A 14,667-nucleotide genomic window follows, 5' to 3' on the forward strand; every position below is an offset into this window, starting at 1 on the left:
CGCCTACAATACTTGAACTATTCTCCTCATCTCAACAGGACGACCTCGCTTCCCAACCTTAATCAACATTAACGAAAACACCCCCACCCTATTAAACCCAATCAAACGCCTCACAATCGGCAGCCTACTCGCAGGATTTCTCATTACCAATAGCATCTCTCCCACCTCACCTCCCCAACTAACAATATCGTCTCACCTAAAACTCTCGGCCCTGTACCTAACCGCTCTAGGCTTCCTAGTAGCCTTGGATCTTACTCTTATAACCAATAAACTTAAAATGGATATCCCATCATACATATTTAAATTCTCTAACATACTAGGATATTTTCCCATTACAATTCATCGCACAGCTTCCTACCAAAACCTGCTTATAAGTCAAAACCCAGCTTCCCTTTTACTAGACTCAATCTGACTAGAAAAATCTAAACAATCTCACACACCCACATTATCACCTCCATCCTCACAACCACTCAAAAAGGTATAATCAAATTTTATTTTCTCTCTTTCCTTATCCCTCTCACCCTAACCTTATTTCGAATAACGTAACCTATTACCTCGAGCAATCTCAATCACAATATACACACCAACAAACAATGTTCAACCAGTAACTACCACCAACCAACGCCCATAGTCATACAAAGCACCCGCACCAATAGAATCCTCCCGAATTAACCCCCGACCCTTCTCCCTCAGAAATCACTCAACTCCATATATTGTTAAAATTAACCACCACCACTAACCCATCAAAATCTAAAACTCATAAAAACAATCCTACCTCCATCGCTAACCCTACTAAAAGACTCCCCAGAACCTCAAACCCTGAACCCCATGCCTCAGCATACTCTTCAATAGCCATTGCCGTAGCATAACCAAAAACAACCATTATACCTCCCAAGTAAATTAAAAATACCATTAAACCCCTATAAGCTCCCCCATATCCTGTTCTTGAGAGTGGTTGAGAAGATTGCACAATACGTTTAAAAATTTGTGTAGGATGTTACACAAATATTATTCCCACTTTTCATGTATACATTACACAAAAGTTCATCTGTCATATTAGTGTAAAGTACTTAGGCTAGAAGTTTAAAAGTACTTTGTATTTATGTAACATATATGAGAAATGCCTGGATCACCAACGGGAGAAAAGATTTCTTTCCCCATTGCAAGGTTCATGGCTGAGATCCCAGAACAAAAGAAAGATGAACAAGAGAAAAGCATACATATGTATTTAATACAAGTTCTGTGTGACACAGGAGCTTTCAGAAATGAAGACCCAAAAGAACAGGGAAATCTGTGTATTTTTGTGCTTTGGTTTCGTGAAGAGCAGACAGTCACAGAAGTATGATTAGACAAAGGTTGGGGAGTATTATATGATGCTAATACACTGCGGGGAATTTAGCAAGGCCTGTTTGTTCAGCTTCTTCTTGGTATCTCTGTGTCTTTGGGTTCTTTCTTCTAAGGATAGGTAGAGCACCTGCTTCAGGGGAAGGTCAGAGAATTACATTGTGGCCTGCTTTAGAGCAGAAAGGCAGAAGGTCAGAGAGTGACCTTTCTGCTTTTCAAGTTTTCTCAGTTTCCTTCAGCTTAAAAGAGTCAGTATGCCCCTGTATTTTGGGGTAATGAGTTTTGAGCTCTGTCAATCATTTTACATGATCTGTATTATTAAAGCAAGTAGGAAATAATTTATCTTAGGTCTGCCACAGCTAGAAATACAATGAGATTTATAGAGTTTTTTTTTTTTTAAGACCTATTTTCAAGCAATTAATACTAGAATTGGTGAATACATGGTATAATGGTATTCCTACTCCAAAGCCTTAACACCTAAACACACAGATCTACATACCACAGCTACCTATTTGCCATCTATATGTACCCTTTAATGGGGGAGGCCTGAAAAGGAACTTTGCGTACTTTAAATGAAGCTGTGTGCCTTAATGAGGGGGACCAAAAAAAAAAAAAAAAAACCTCAAGCTTTAGAACTATGCTTTGGGTACAGTAGCATCTAATCATATGTGGATCTTTAAATTAATTAAAATTAAATAAAATTAGAAATTTAGCTCCTCAGTTACACTAGTCATACCTCAAATGCTCAGTAACCACATATGGCTAGTGGCTGCCACACTGGACAGCTCAGATATAGGACATCTGGCATTTAGAAAGTTCTACTGGGCAGCGCTGCTTTAAAATGGAAAGAGTCAATTTGAATCTTGACTCTCCTATTACCTATAAATTTTTAGCTGTTAGTTACAATGTTATTAATAGCTACTTTTTTTTTTTTTTTTTTTCCCCCCGAGACAGAGTCTCTCTCTGTCACCCAGACTGGAGTGCAGTGACACAATCTCGGCTCACTGCAAGCTCCGCCTCCCAGGTTCATGCCATTCTCCTTCCTCAGCCTCCCGAGTAGCTGGGACTACAGGCGCCCGCCACCACAGCTGGCTAATTTTTTTGTATTTTTAGTAGATACTGGGTTTCACCGTGTTAACCAGGATGGTCTCGATCTCCTGACCCCGTGATCCGCCCATCTCAGCCTCCCAAAGTGCTGAGATTACAGGCCTGAGCCACTGCGCCCGGCCATTAATAGCTAATTTTTTTTGTTTTTTTAAAGAGATGAAGGCCTCACTATATTGCCCAAGCTGGATTCGAACTCCTGGGCTCAATCAGTCCTCCCACCTCAACCTCCCAAGTAACTGGGACTGCAGGCACATGCCACCATGCCCAACTTAATAACTACTTTTTGTTGAGAGTTTACTTGGGCCATTTTAACGTTCATAACAATACTGGAAGACAGGTATTGTTGGCTCCATTTTATGAATGAACAAACTGAGGCTCAGACAAATTAATTCCCCAAGACTCAAAATAATAAGTCTTAAAACTAGAGTTCACAGTGGCTTCAGTTTTCTTTTTTGTTCAGGGGAGGTAAGATCTACCTCCCAGATTGTGGTGCAGAAAGTACCTGACAAAGTAGCTGGTTAACAATAGATAGTTAAGAAGATATTTTCTTATGAATAAAGCATTAGAGTGAATGAATGGGATTCTTAACATAACTATTTGGTATATAAGTAAAATTATACTCATCATATTATTTTCCAAGAGCTGAAACTTACTGATTTTCTCATAATTTAGATTTAATCTTAGTTTATTCTGTTAGCTTAAGATGTCTATAGTTGCTCCTTTGTCTTCAAATATTTTAACATGCGGCCGGGCACAGTGTTTCATGCCTGTAATCCCAGCACTTGGGGAGGCTGAGATGGGAAGATTGCTTGAGCTCAGGAGTTTAAGAACAGCCTGGACATGATAAAACCCTATCTCTACAAAAAATACAAAAATTAGCTAGGTGTAGTGACACATGCTGTATGCCTGTGGTCCCAGCTACCTGGGGGGCTAAGGCAGGAGATGCTTGAGCCCAGGAGGTTGACACTGCAAGTGAGCTGTGTTTGCGCCACTGCACTCTGGCCTGAGAGACGAAGTGAGACCTTGTCTCAAATATATAAATTTGTATATATGTATGAGCATGCAACCAACTCTCTTGTTTTTCAGAACAGTGTAAAATTTTACATTTATCATTAAACCTCATACTTGTGGAATTCTGAAGATTTTTATTCTTATCTGAGTAATTTTGGAAAACAAGATTTGTTATTCTTTTCATGATTGAGTTGTATAAGTGAGAACATCAAACAATTTTAACTTTTCCCAACTCGATGCAAAAAATATGAATACTCTCATTTTGGTCACAGAATTTTAGGTTAAATGGTATTTCTTAAAATTCTTAATTGAGCCTGATTAACACAATAAAATATACCTGCCTCATCCCCAAGACATTATTTAAAAATAAAGGAGCTGGGCACAGTGGCTTTTGCCTGTAATCCCAGCACTTTGGGAGGCTGAGGTGGGAGGATTGCGTGAGCCCAGGAGTTTGAGACCAGCCTGGGCAACCTAGCGAGACCTTGACTCGCTACTCGGGAAACTAAGGTGGGAGGATCACTTGAGCGCAGGAGTTGGAGGCTTCAGTGAGCTGTGATCATACCGCTGCCCTCCAGACTGAGTGACAGAGTGAGACCTGTCTCAAAAAATAAAATAAGGCAGTTCCTCTTTCTCATGCACCTTTTCCTATGCTTTTTCGTTGTATGAATAAGTGAATTGGAAAAGTTGGTTAATCAGATTATCCCAAACAAAGTAGCATTTTAAAATGAATTTTTAATTATCCATCTCAACAAAAGGAATTACAACATAACTAATGTGTCTAGTGGGATAAAAGGAATTCTTTTAAAAGGATAAGGGGTTTTTGAGCTCACATCTCTTAAGTTGATTCTTCAACCATTTAACTACTTGCCTTGTAGGTTTGCTGAATCATCTGTTACTTGCTTTAAAACATACATTTACCTGGATGGTTAACAAACCTTTCTAAACCAAAATGTCTGATGTGATCACAGTAACTTACCATTATCCTTGTTGTTCCTTATATCTGTAGTATTATATAATTTTCAAAGCAAATTGCAAAGTATTTTAATAAATAAATGTCCCATTATTTAAATCTCTAAAGGTCAGATTTTTGATAGCACCTGCAATCTGAGATATAGTCATAAACCTCAAACAATATATTACCAAGTACTAAGTTAAACACTTTAAGTATCATTTAACCCTCAAAGCAACCCTATGAATTAGTAGTAGTATCTTCATTTTACAGATGAAGAAACTAAGACTGACAGATGAAATTAACTTCTCAAAGTCAGCCTATAAGGGGACAGCAGTTAAAGGGGAAAAGAGAGAAGAAAAAGAGAAGGAAAGAAGTAAAAAATATAACATGCTAAGCATTCTAATGCCATTTAACAAAGAGGCAAGCAGTAATATACATTAAACTTGCCTATCTTGATGGTCATCCTTAAGAGAGTGGTCAGTAAAGTTTATGAAGGACGGGAAACTTAGTTTAGTAAAATATCCCCAACAAAAAAAATCGTTTACATTTTTGGCATTTGAAAGGTGTTTTGATTAAAACAACTGAGGTAGTAATGTAGAAAAGACTGGAACGTGGTCATTCCTTTTTGTATTTCAGAACTAGACTGCATGTTATGTCAGAGATTCCTTGAGGTATGTGAGTTAAAGATTCCTTGAGGTCGGTTTACCAAGGTCATGTGACACCCTTCTGGCCTGCTGGTCCCTATGTACAGTAATCTTTTAGTAATAACCAAGCTAGAGCTTAATTGTTAGGGAAACAAATTTGATTTTTTTTAAGACAAGGTCTCACTTTATCATCCGGACTGTAGTGCAGTGGTGCGGTCACTGCTCACTGCAGCCTCAAACTCCTAGGCTCGGGTGATTCTCTTGCCTCAACCTCCTGAATACCTGGGACTACAGGGACATGCCACTATGCCCAGCTAATTTTTGTGTTTTTCATAGAGATGGTGTCTCACCGTGTTGCCCAGGCTGGTCTTGAACTCCTGAGCTCAAGCAATCCTCCTGCCTTAGCCTCCCAAAGTGCGGGGATTGCCAGCGTGAGTCACCACGCCCGGCCACAGATTTCTTTTTGTTCGTAAAGATAGATCTTAACTTTAAGATACCATATGAACAGTTTTAAAAGATGAGAAATTAATATAGTGAGATAAGTAAGAACATGAAGCTGGGAATTAGATGAGGGTACAAATGCCAGCTCATGCACTTTGTAGCTTTGCGACTTTGGAAAGTTATGTAATCTGTTAGTTTTAGTGTCTTCATTAGTAAAAGAGGGATACAACTACTATCTCCTAAGTTTGCTTTGAGTATATAAATGTTTAACATATACAGTTGATCCTTGAACAACATGGAGGTTAGGGGCACTGACCCTCCACTCCCCTGTGCATATAAAAATCTGCATATAACTTTTGACTCCCTAAAAACTTAACTACTGTAATTGTGTACTGTTGACCAGAAGCCTTACTGATAACATAGTCAATTAACACTTACTTTGTATATGTATTGTATACTGTATTCTTACAATAAAGTAAGCTAGAGGAAAGAATATGTTATTTTAAAAAATCATAAGGAAGAGAAAATGTATTTACTATTTATTAAGTGGAAGTGGATCATCAGAAAGGTCTGTCTTTGTTATCTTCACATTGAGTACGCTAAGGAGGAAGAGGAAGAGTTAGTCTTGCTGTTTGAGGTGGCAGAGGCAGAAGAGGTGGAGGAGGTGGTAGGGGAAGCAAGAAAGGCAGGTACACTCAGTGTAACTTTTGTAGAAAAAAAATCTGCCTATAAGTGGACCTACACAGTTCAAACTGTGTTGTTCAAGAGTTAACTGTACTTTGTAAATAGTAAACAACCATGAATATTCATTAACTTTTAAGGTAATACTATTAACATTTTTTGTTTAATGGTTTCTAAAAAGTACACTACTATAAACATTATCCTATTAAGTTGTGGGAAGTAGAATCTCCTAATAATTTTAAGCCATCATATTCCTCTGACAATAGCCATGCCATTTCGTGTTCCCAGGGCCAAGGAGAAGACAGAAACCTGTTTGGCTTGAGGAATGTTATGAAATTGTTTTGGTATCACAATATATGCCATCATCATTGGAGTAATTAATGTGATGTTTCAACTCCAGTTCTTAAAGGAGTAACTTTCCCAAAAGTTTAACTAGGTTGATTTCTACATTGAAAATTGTTTGCATTTCCCTTCTGGTTCAGCCAGTTAATATCACCTTAATAGCCCATATTTCATACCAAGTAACAGAAGTGTTTTTAGGAGAGAGGAGAGAAATGAGCTGCAAGTACCTATTTTATTTTCATTTTATTAATTCATTAGATATTTACTGAGTTCTTTCTTTTCTTTGGGTGATACACACTGGGTATCATTGACAAATAAATGTGTTATCTGTTCTTATTAATCTAAAAATTGAGGGATTATTACTAATGAGGTCTTACTGTTGCTTTGTTGTTATAATTCGGATAGGGGAAGAGTGATGATAACCTATTAGTGACAACATTTTTAAAAACTAACAAAATCTTACACCAGAAAAGTTGCATTTAATGATAAACAGACTAGACATAATACAATTTTAATAATTCTGTACCCCCAGTAATATTATGCACATCTGGCCGCTCAACATTTGAAAGCCACCATTTGGATCAGGTTCTGTATACTTTCTTGGCACTACTTAGGAGTACTGCTAAGAACTTTAAGTGCCTTCTGCTGTGTCTAACAATAGTTAAAAATAAAACTTCTGGACATTGAAGGAGTATGTTTAATTTTGGTTTTCCAAAATAAATAGAGCTTTTAAGTTTTGTGCTTTTCTACTCTGGTGAACCTATGTGCTCTCTTTAAACAAGCATTACATTAGGAAACCTGGGTTCTGATCTCTGCAGTGTTAATGATTGTTAGTTTGGAAAATCAACCTTCCTGAGCCTCCCTTTCATGATTTGTAAAATGGAGATAAAACAATCTGTTGTGCCTGTTGTTCAAGATTCTTGTGAAGATTAAATGAAAATGTGAAGTATAAACTGAAAGTCTGGAAAGAAATTTAAGACACGAATAATTTAGTGAGGAAATCCCACTCACTTGATAGGTAGAAAGTAGTAGATCCTAGAAATATTGGTGTTTACACACTGTACAAATTAGAGTGACTTAATACTGGTTTCTAAAAGTGTTTGTATTTCTTCCTGTTGAAGGAGGAGTAGAAGCAGGGCAATATGTGCGTCAGCTTGTTAGAATTTGTGTCTTTTGTTTGTTTGTTTGTTTTAAGAATATTTAAACTGTTAAAAGATAACATTACTTTGGCTACTTTTGTCCTAGGAATAAATAATTATATATGTTCTTAGAAATACTCTTTAAAAAAAAATGTAAAATCTACAAATGATCTTACTTAACTTCACATTGTAGGTTTGTATACTGATTAGTTTTAACTTTTTTATATTTATAGATTTAACATGGATTCATTTTTAAAGACATACTATATAGGGAAAAATTCTATTTGAAAATTGACATTTGCTTAAATCATAGCAATAAATGAGAAAGGTGTCACATAGTTTTAACATTAATTTTTATGCTATGTGTAGAAAATCTGAAGGCTTTAATTATGTCTCTTCTGTTTGTGTATGATTTCAGTCTGAATCTAAACTTTATAATGGCTCAGAGAAGGACAGTTCAACTTCAAGCAAACTCACAAAAAAAGAATCTCTTAAGGTTAGTTCCCAGTTATTTCTGAAAGGTAATTTACATTGTGCTTTGCATGTGTGTTTGGAAGTAGGCTAATAAGATAAATATATATGTGTGTTCCTAAAGAAAGAAAAAACATCCAGTGGTACAGACAGGCAGGCATACATAGAAAATGTTAATATTTGTATGGTACACTGTGGTCAACTGATAAGGCTGATTGATGACTGTCCCAGAGCAGACTGCTTCAGGCCTCAAATGGCAGCTGCAGAGGCTAAGGACTTGATATCTCTACACAAATGTATCCGAACTAGGTATATCATCCCTGTGTTGTGGAACTCCTGATGGGAACTCTGGCACCCATTGAAATTAGAGATTGCTAACTCCTGGGTCATGGCCTGAACTTGACCTGCATAATGTTTTAAAATTTTGACCCAACAGTTAATTAAAAGTTCAGCTATCCAATTTCTCTGAGAAATATGTAGCATTGGGCTTACCTTCCTGAGTGGCCATAGAATCTGGAGCTTAAGAAACACTTGCTTTCCAACTGGCTCTGGTTCCTGCCTAGTCTATTTTACCATTTGTGTTCCATGCCTGGTCCTATATATATTTGTATTTGCATCCAATATTAAATCAGATGGATTAATAAAGACCAAAATCTAAAGTTTTGGGGGTACAGAATTATTAAAATTGTATTATGTCTAGTCTGTTTATCATTAAATGCAACTTTTCTGGTGTAAGATTTTGTTAGTTTTTAAAAATGTTGTCACTAATAGGTTATCATCACTCTTCCCCTATCCGAATTATAACAACAAAGCAACAGTAAGACCTCATTAGTCCACTGCTGATTCCCCAAATGATTAGAATTAACTTACTTATGAAGGTGAAACTTTGATATTTTGGATAAACTAATTTTATAGTTATGGCTTCTTAATTATGTATAACTTACATGTTAGTATTGGGAAAGAGAGCAAAACTTCAGTTGCAAACAGTTGTGGCATTCTTTGTTATCTGAAAAAATTGGTAACAGAGAAGGTTTCTATCAGTAAGAGAATATATTAATAAATATTTTAGAAGCAGTATAGGCCAGTGGTTAAAATAATAGCTTTGGGAGCTAGTCTGCCTCTGTTTGAATGCTGACTCTACAATTTACTAAATGTGTGATTCTGAGCAGGTTACTCTCTCTACCTCAGTTTTCTTATCTATAAAACAAGGATAATAATACTTCTGCTTCACAATGTTGTGAGGATTAAATGAGGTAATGACAATACAAGTAAAGTGCTTAGAACTGTGGCTGGTTCACAGAATGCCCTCAGTGTTAGAGCTCTTATGATTTTAATTTGCAGTAGGAATCCTATGTAACATTTAAAAGAATGAGAATGATACAGACATGAATACTCTTCAAAAAATGTTTACTGGGGGAACTTTTTGCATGCTAAACACAAAATGTAAATGTTTTATAGGTTGTTACTTAGAAAAGGTCTGAAAAGACAGTGTTTTCCAGAAGATTAACAGTCATCAGTTTAGAGGATTGGAATAGGATGGGGTATAATAAAAATGGCTTCTAGCTTTATGTTTGAAATTTTTATTGTGAGGTTGTGTTAATGCATTGTGTGATTAAAAAGAGGTAAAATTGGCCAGGTGTGGTGGCTCACGCCTGTAATCCCAGCACTTTGAGAGGTGGGAGGATCACTTGAGGCCAGGAGTTCAAGACCATTCTGGCCAACATGGTGAAACCCCATCTCTACAAAAAATACAAAACTTAGCCGGGCATGGTGGCATATGCCTATAATCCCAGCTGCTTGGGAGGCCAAGGCACAAGAATTGCCTTAACCCAGGAGATGGAGGTTCAGTGAGCTGAGATTCCACCACTGCACCCCAGCCTGGGTTATAGAGTGAGACTGTCTCAAAAAAAAAAAAGAGGTAAAATTATTTAAAAGATATGTAGAACTGCACTAGTGGTCAGAAAAACTAGATTCTAACCTTGGTTGTCTAAGACTAACTCCTGCTAAAAAATAAAAAAAAAAAAACTATAGTATTTTTATTGTCAGATTCTGGAATTCTAAAGCGGTTTAGAATTTTATACTATGAAATTCTAAACCTCTTTAGAATACTAGACTATTAGGATAAAAGACAGTGTGGTGATTCCACAGAGACCTAAAGACAGAACTATGCGACCTAGCAATCCCATTATTGGGTATATACCCAAAGGAATGTAATCGTTCTATTATAAAGACACATGCATGTGTATGTTCATTGCAGCACTATTCACAATAGCAAAGACATGGAATCATCCTAAATGCCCATCAATGAGAGACTGGATAAAGAAAATGTGGTACACCATGGAATATTATGTAGCCATAGTAAAGAATGAGATCATGTCTTTTACAGAGACATGGATGGAGCTGGAGGGCATTATCCTTAGCAAACTAACTCAGAAATAGAAAAACCAATACTGCATGTTCTGACTTAGAAGTGGAAACAAAATCATGAGAACACATGGACACACAGAGGGAAACAACCCACACTGGAGCCTTTCAGAGGGTGAGGGTGGGAGGAAGGAGAGGATCAGGAAAAGTAAGTAATGGGTAGTAGGCTTAATACCTGAGTGATAAAATAGGTACAACAGACCCCCATGACACAGGTTTACCTATATAACAAACCTGCGTTTGTACCCCTGAACTTAAAATAAATTGCTCATTTCTGTTGAGTTTTTAGCTTTTCTATTATTTCTATAAAATAGGTACAAAAGAAAAATTACCGAGAAGAAAAGAAAAGAGCCACAAAGGAGCTGCTCAGTACAATCACAGATCCTTCTGTTATTGTTATGGCTGATTGGTTGAAGGTCAGTGTGTTTTGAATCATGAATTCAGATTGCTGGATGTTCATCTACTGGGATGGAAAAGCCCAGAGTATACCTAAAGCCTACAAGACAAAAACAACTCCTAAGATGATTGTTTTTCACTGGCAAAGAAACTATTATTGTATTCCCGGAGGTTCTGTGTTCCCATCTTAATGAAGAGAAGGAATCTTAATGTCTTTCTTAACAGTAGCATCAATTACATACAGTATAGCAGTTCTTTTAAAAAAGCTTTTAGATTTGTGTGATATGTTGTCTAATACAATGTGCTGTAAAAAATACGTTGCTTGCTATTCCAATTATTGTTAAGTATTACCGTACACTTAGTATGTTATTGAAAAGATGAGACAAACTTAATATAAAAGCTATTTTTAAATAGTTGGATACATAATATATTTTTTAAAAATGAAAATTGTTAATTATCAGACAGGCACACGTTGCTGTTTCCAGACCCTATTCTTTTGGCCTCTGGTTATTTTTATTTCCTTTTCTTTCATCCTGGTCACTCTATCCTCTTTCTCATTCTTATCTGAAAGACAGCTGTAGGGATCCTAAGTTTAAGAGTGATCTTGTAGGACTCTGACTCACAGAAAATTTTAGTACTTGGCGTGTACCTGAGAATCACCCCAACCCTGAAAACTTTCCACTTTTGCCAAGACTTACTAAGGCCTCTGACCTCATAAGCCTTATGAGATCTGTCATAGGACTCCCCTCACTAAAATGAGAGTCTAGTGATAGTTTCCCTGACAATTCAGGTAACTAATTCTAGGGTTTTCAATCTTGTGCTAATAACACCTTCCAACTTGTTTTGACTCTACTTAGAAGTGCATTAGCTCAAGTTCTCACTTGGGTTTTTCAGAGTTAAAGCTGCCTTCTATTAAGTCCCCAACACATTCTCTGGCTGACTTTCTCTACCTTACCTTCCTTCTGATAATTTGTCCTCCGTGTTCTGTTGCATCTCCACGATCCAAAATGTTATTTCAGAATACCTGTCTTCCTTTCACGTCTCTTGTCTTACCATTCTTTTACATATACACATATCTTAGATTTTCTCTTTTCTTCATGCCTGGCTCCAAACTCCTTCTTTCTAAATGTTTCTTGTTGAGAGTTACTGTGGTATGCCTATTTGGGGGATTAGGAAATCCTGTGTTATTTCATACTTCATGTAGGTGCATTGAAATAACAGATGTTTTACAGTAAATAAAAGTATAATTCTTATTTTTGATCTAAATATTAACATCCTTTCACTGTTTTGAATTCACTGAATTGCATAGATACAATTTTAATAGGTGATGGAAATAGAAATTTATAGAAAAAGTAGTTTTAGACTTACTATTGACATAGCGTTAAACCCTAGGATAAGGAACATTTTATGAGAGTATAGGGATTCATGTAACTTGTATTTTAAAATATCCTCCAATAAATTTATATGGCATACTTTATGTAATTACTGGGAACAAAGTAATTTGAATAAGGTAATTTTAGGGGCTAGGAGGAAATTATTTTCTCTTCCTACCACTCACCAAATACTTAGGGAATGCCTAGTGTGTTCCAGCAGTGTTTTCAGCACTGTTGATGTGGTAAAGGGGAAAAATTATTTTAAGCAGAATCATCATATACACACAAATAAGATTACAGCCATGATCAATGTTACAAAAAGAAGAATCTCAGTACTAGGAAAGTATATTTTAATGGCCCCTGACCTGGTCAGGGAGATTAGGAAAATTATTCTACTTAGTACACTATTTCGAAACTGTTGGCCTGTCTCTCACTAAAATTTAAGCATCTTAGAAACAAGAGCCATGTCGTTTTCATGTCTGTTTGCCGTGCTTACCATGTAGTGGCTTTTAAATAAAATATTTAAAGTGTGCATGTTATGGAAATTTTAGATTAAAACATCATATTTGCAGTTTTTTGGTTTGGACCTTGGGGAACAGATCTTCATTTTTAAAATAAATTTATCTTTCTGTAGATTCGTGGTACTCTAAAGAGCTGGACCAAGTTATGGTGTGTGTTGAAACCTGGGGTGCTACTGATCTATAAAACCCAAAAAAATGGTCAGTGGGTAGGAACAGTTCTTCTGAATGCCTGTGAAATCATTGAACGTCCATCAAAAAAGGATGGCTTTTGTTTCAAACTTTTTCATCCTTTGGAGCAATCTATTTGGGCAGTGAAGGTATGTAAGCGCTTGTTATATAGGTGAAAGGTAAAGATGATAATCCATGAATAGAACTGAGATAAATCAATCAAATGAGTTTAGTCCTCTGCCAGGACTTATAAATCTGTTGTGCTTTCCAGTGCATTATTCCCCATTCTGCCTCTACTCACAAAAAAATATGCACCAAAAAGCTTTACCTTTGAGGTCTAACTTTTTATATTGCATCTTTTTATCTCTTTTGCCCTTGGGGATTCAATTTGTACTATGTTTTTCAGTTTGCAATTACTAACTCAGCTTTGTAACATTGTATTACATTTATTGTTGTTGGTTTTGTTTTGTTTCCCGCGGCCCGCCCCATGTTTTTTCTCTTTATCAAAATGGTAAGTAGAATCCCTGGAACAGAAATTGCCTTTTTTTTTTTTTTTTGTGGTCTTTCCTGTAGTGATGTAAAGGTGTGATGGGAAGCCTATTATAAGCAGAAGCAATCTTATTTACTCTTAAAAAAAATTTTTTTTTTAATTACTTACTCTTGAGAAAGAGACAGGTGTCTTTAAAGATGAAGCATTAGGCCGGGCACGGTGGCTCAAGCCTGTAATCCCAGCACTTTGGGAGGCCGAGACGGGCGGATCACGAGGTCAGGAGATCGAGACCATCCTGGCTAACACAGTGAAACCCCGTCTCTACTAAAAAAATACAAAAAACTAGCCAGGCGTGGTGGCGGGCGCCTGTAGTCCCAGCTACTCGGGAGGCTGAGGCAGGAGAATGGCGTAAAACCCGGGAGGCGGAGCTTGCAGTGAGCTGAGATCTGGCCACTGCACTCCAGCCTGGGCGACAGAGCAAGACTCCGTCTCAAAAAAAAAAAAAAAAAAAAAAAGATGAAGCATTAATGTTTTTTATAACTGAAAAGCATTACTGTGGCTGGATGCAGTGGCTCATTCCTGTAATCTCAGCACTTTCGTAGGCCAGAGCAGTTGGATCGCTTGAGCTCAGGAATTCGAGACCAGCCTGGGCAACATAGTGAAACCCTGTCTCTACAAAAAATCCAAAAATTAGCCGAGTGTGGTGACATGTACCTGTAGTCCCAGCTATTCAGGAGTCTGCGGTGGGAGGATCACTTGAGCTTGGGAGAGATCAAGGAGGTTTCAGCGAGCCATGAGCATGCCACTGCATTTCAGCCTGTGCAACAGAGCAAGACCCTGTCTCAAAAAAAAAAAAGCATTATACTAACAGAATAAATGAGTCAAGTTTAAGTGGTTTTGTGTATGTATGTGTGTTTTTTAGGCAAGATTTTACTGTCACCTAGGCTAGACTGCAGTGGCATGATCATTGCTCACTGCAGCCTCAACCTCCTGTGCCTAAGCAGTTCTCCCACCCCAGCCTCCCAAGTAGCTAGGACCACAGGCACATGCCACCATGCTCAGCTAATTTTTTAAAATAATTTTGTAGAGATAGGGTCTTTCTATGTTGCCCAGGCTGGTCTTGATTTCCTGGGCCCTCCTGCCTCAGCCTCCCAAAGTGCTGA

At 37.2% G+C, this 14,667-nt stretch overlaps 1 protein-coding gene across 12 annotated transcripts in view; it reads left to right on the forward strand.

Moving 5' to 3' along the window:
* Nucleotides 1-14,667, forward strand: part of OSBPL8 (oxysterol binding protein like 8) — a 211,942-nt gene that overhangs the window by 153,452 nt on the left and 43,823 nt on the right. For all 12 annotated transcript variants that reach the window (XM_030938778.1, XM_010362636.2, XM_030938780.1 and 9 more), the window contains 3 exons: nt 8,080-8,157; nt 10,871-10,972; nt 12,960-13,163. In XM_030938778.1, the coding sequence (XP_030794638.1) occupies nt 8,080-8,157; nt 10,871-10,972; nt 12,960-13,163 (384 nt within the window). The remainder of the gene's footprint in view (nt 1-8,079; nt 8,158-10,870; nt 10,973-12,959; nt 13,164-14,667) is intronic.

This window comes from Rhinopithecus roxellana, chromosome 10 (genome assembly GCF_007565055.1).
Source record: "Rhinopithecus roxellana isolate Shanxi Qingling chromosome 10, ASM756505v1, whole genome shotgun sequence".
Classification (NCBI taxonomy): domain Eukaryota; kingdom Metazoa; phylum Chordata; class Mammalia; order Primates; family Cercopithecidae; genus Rhinopithecus; species Rhinopithecus roxellana.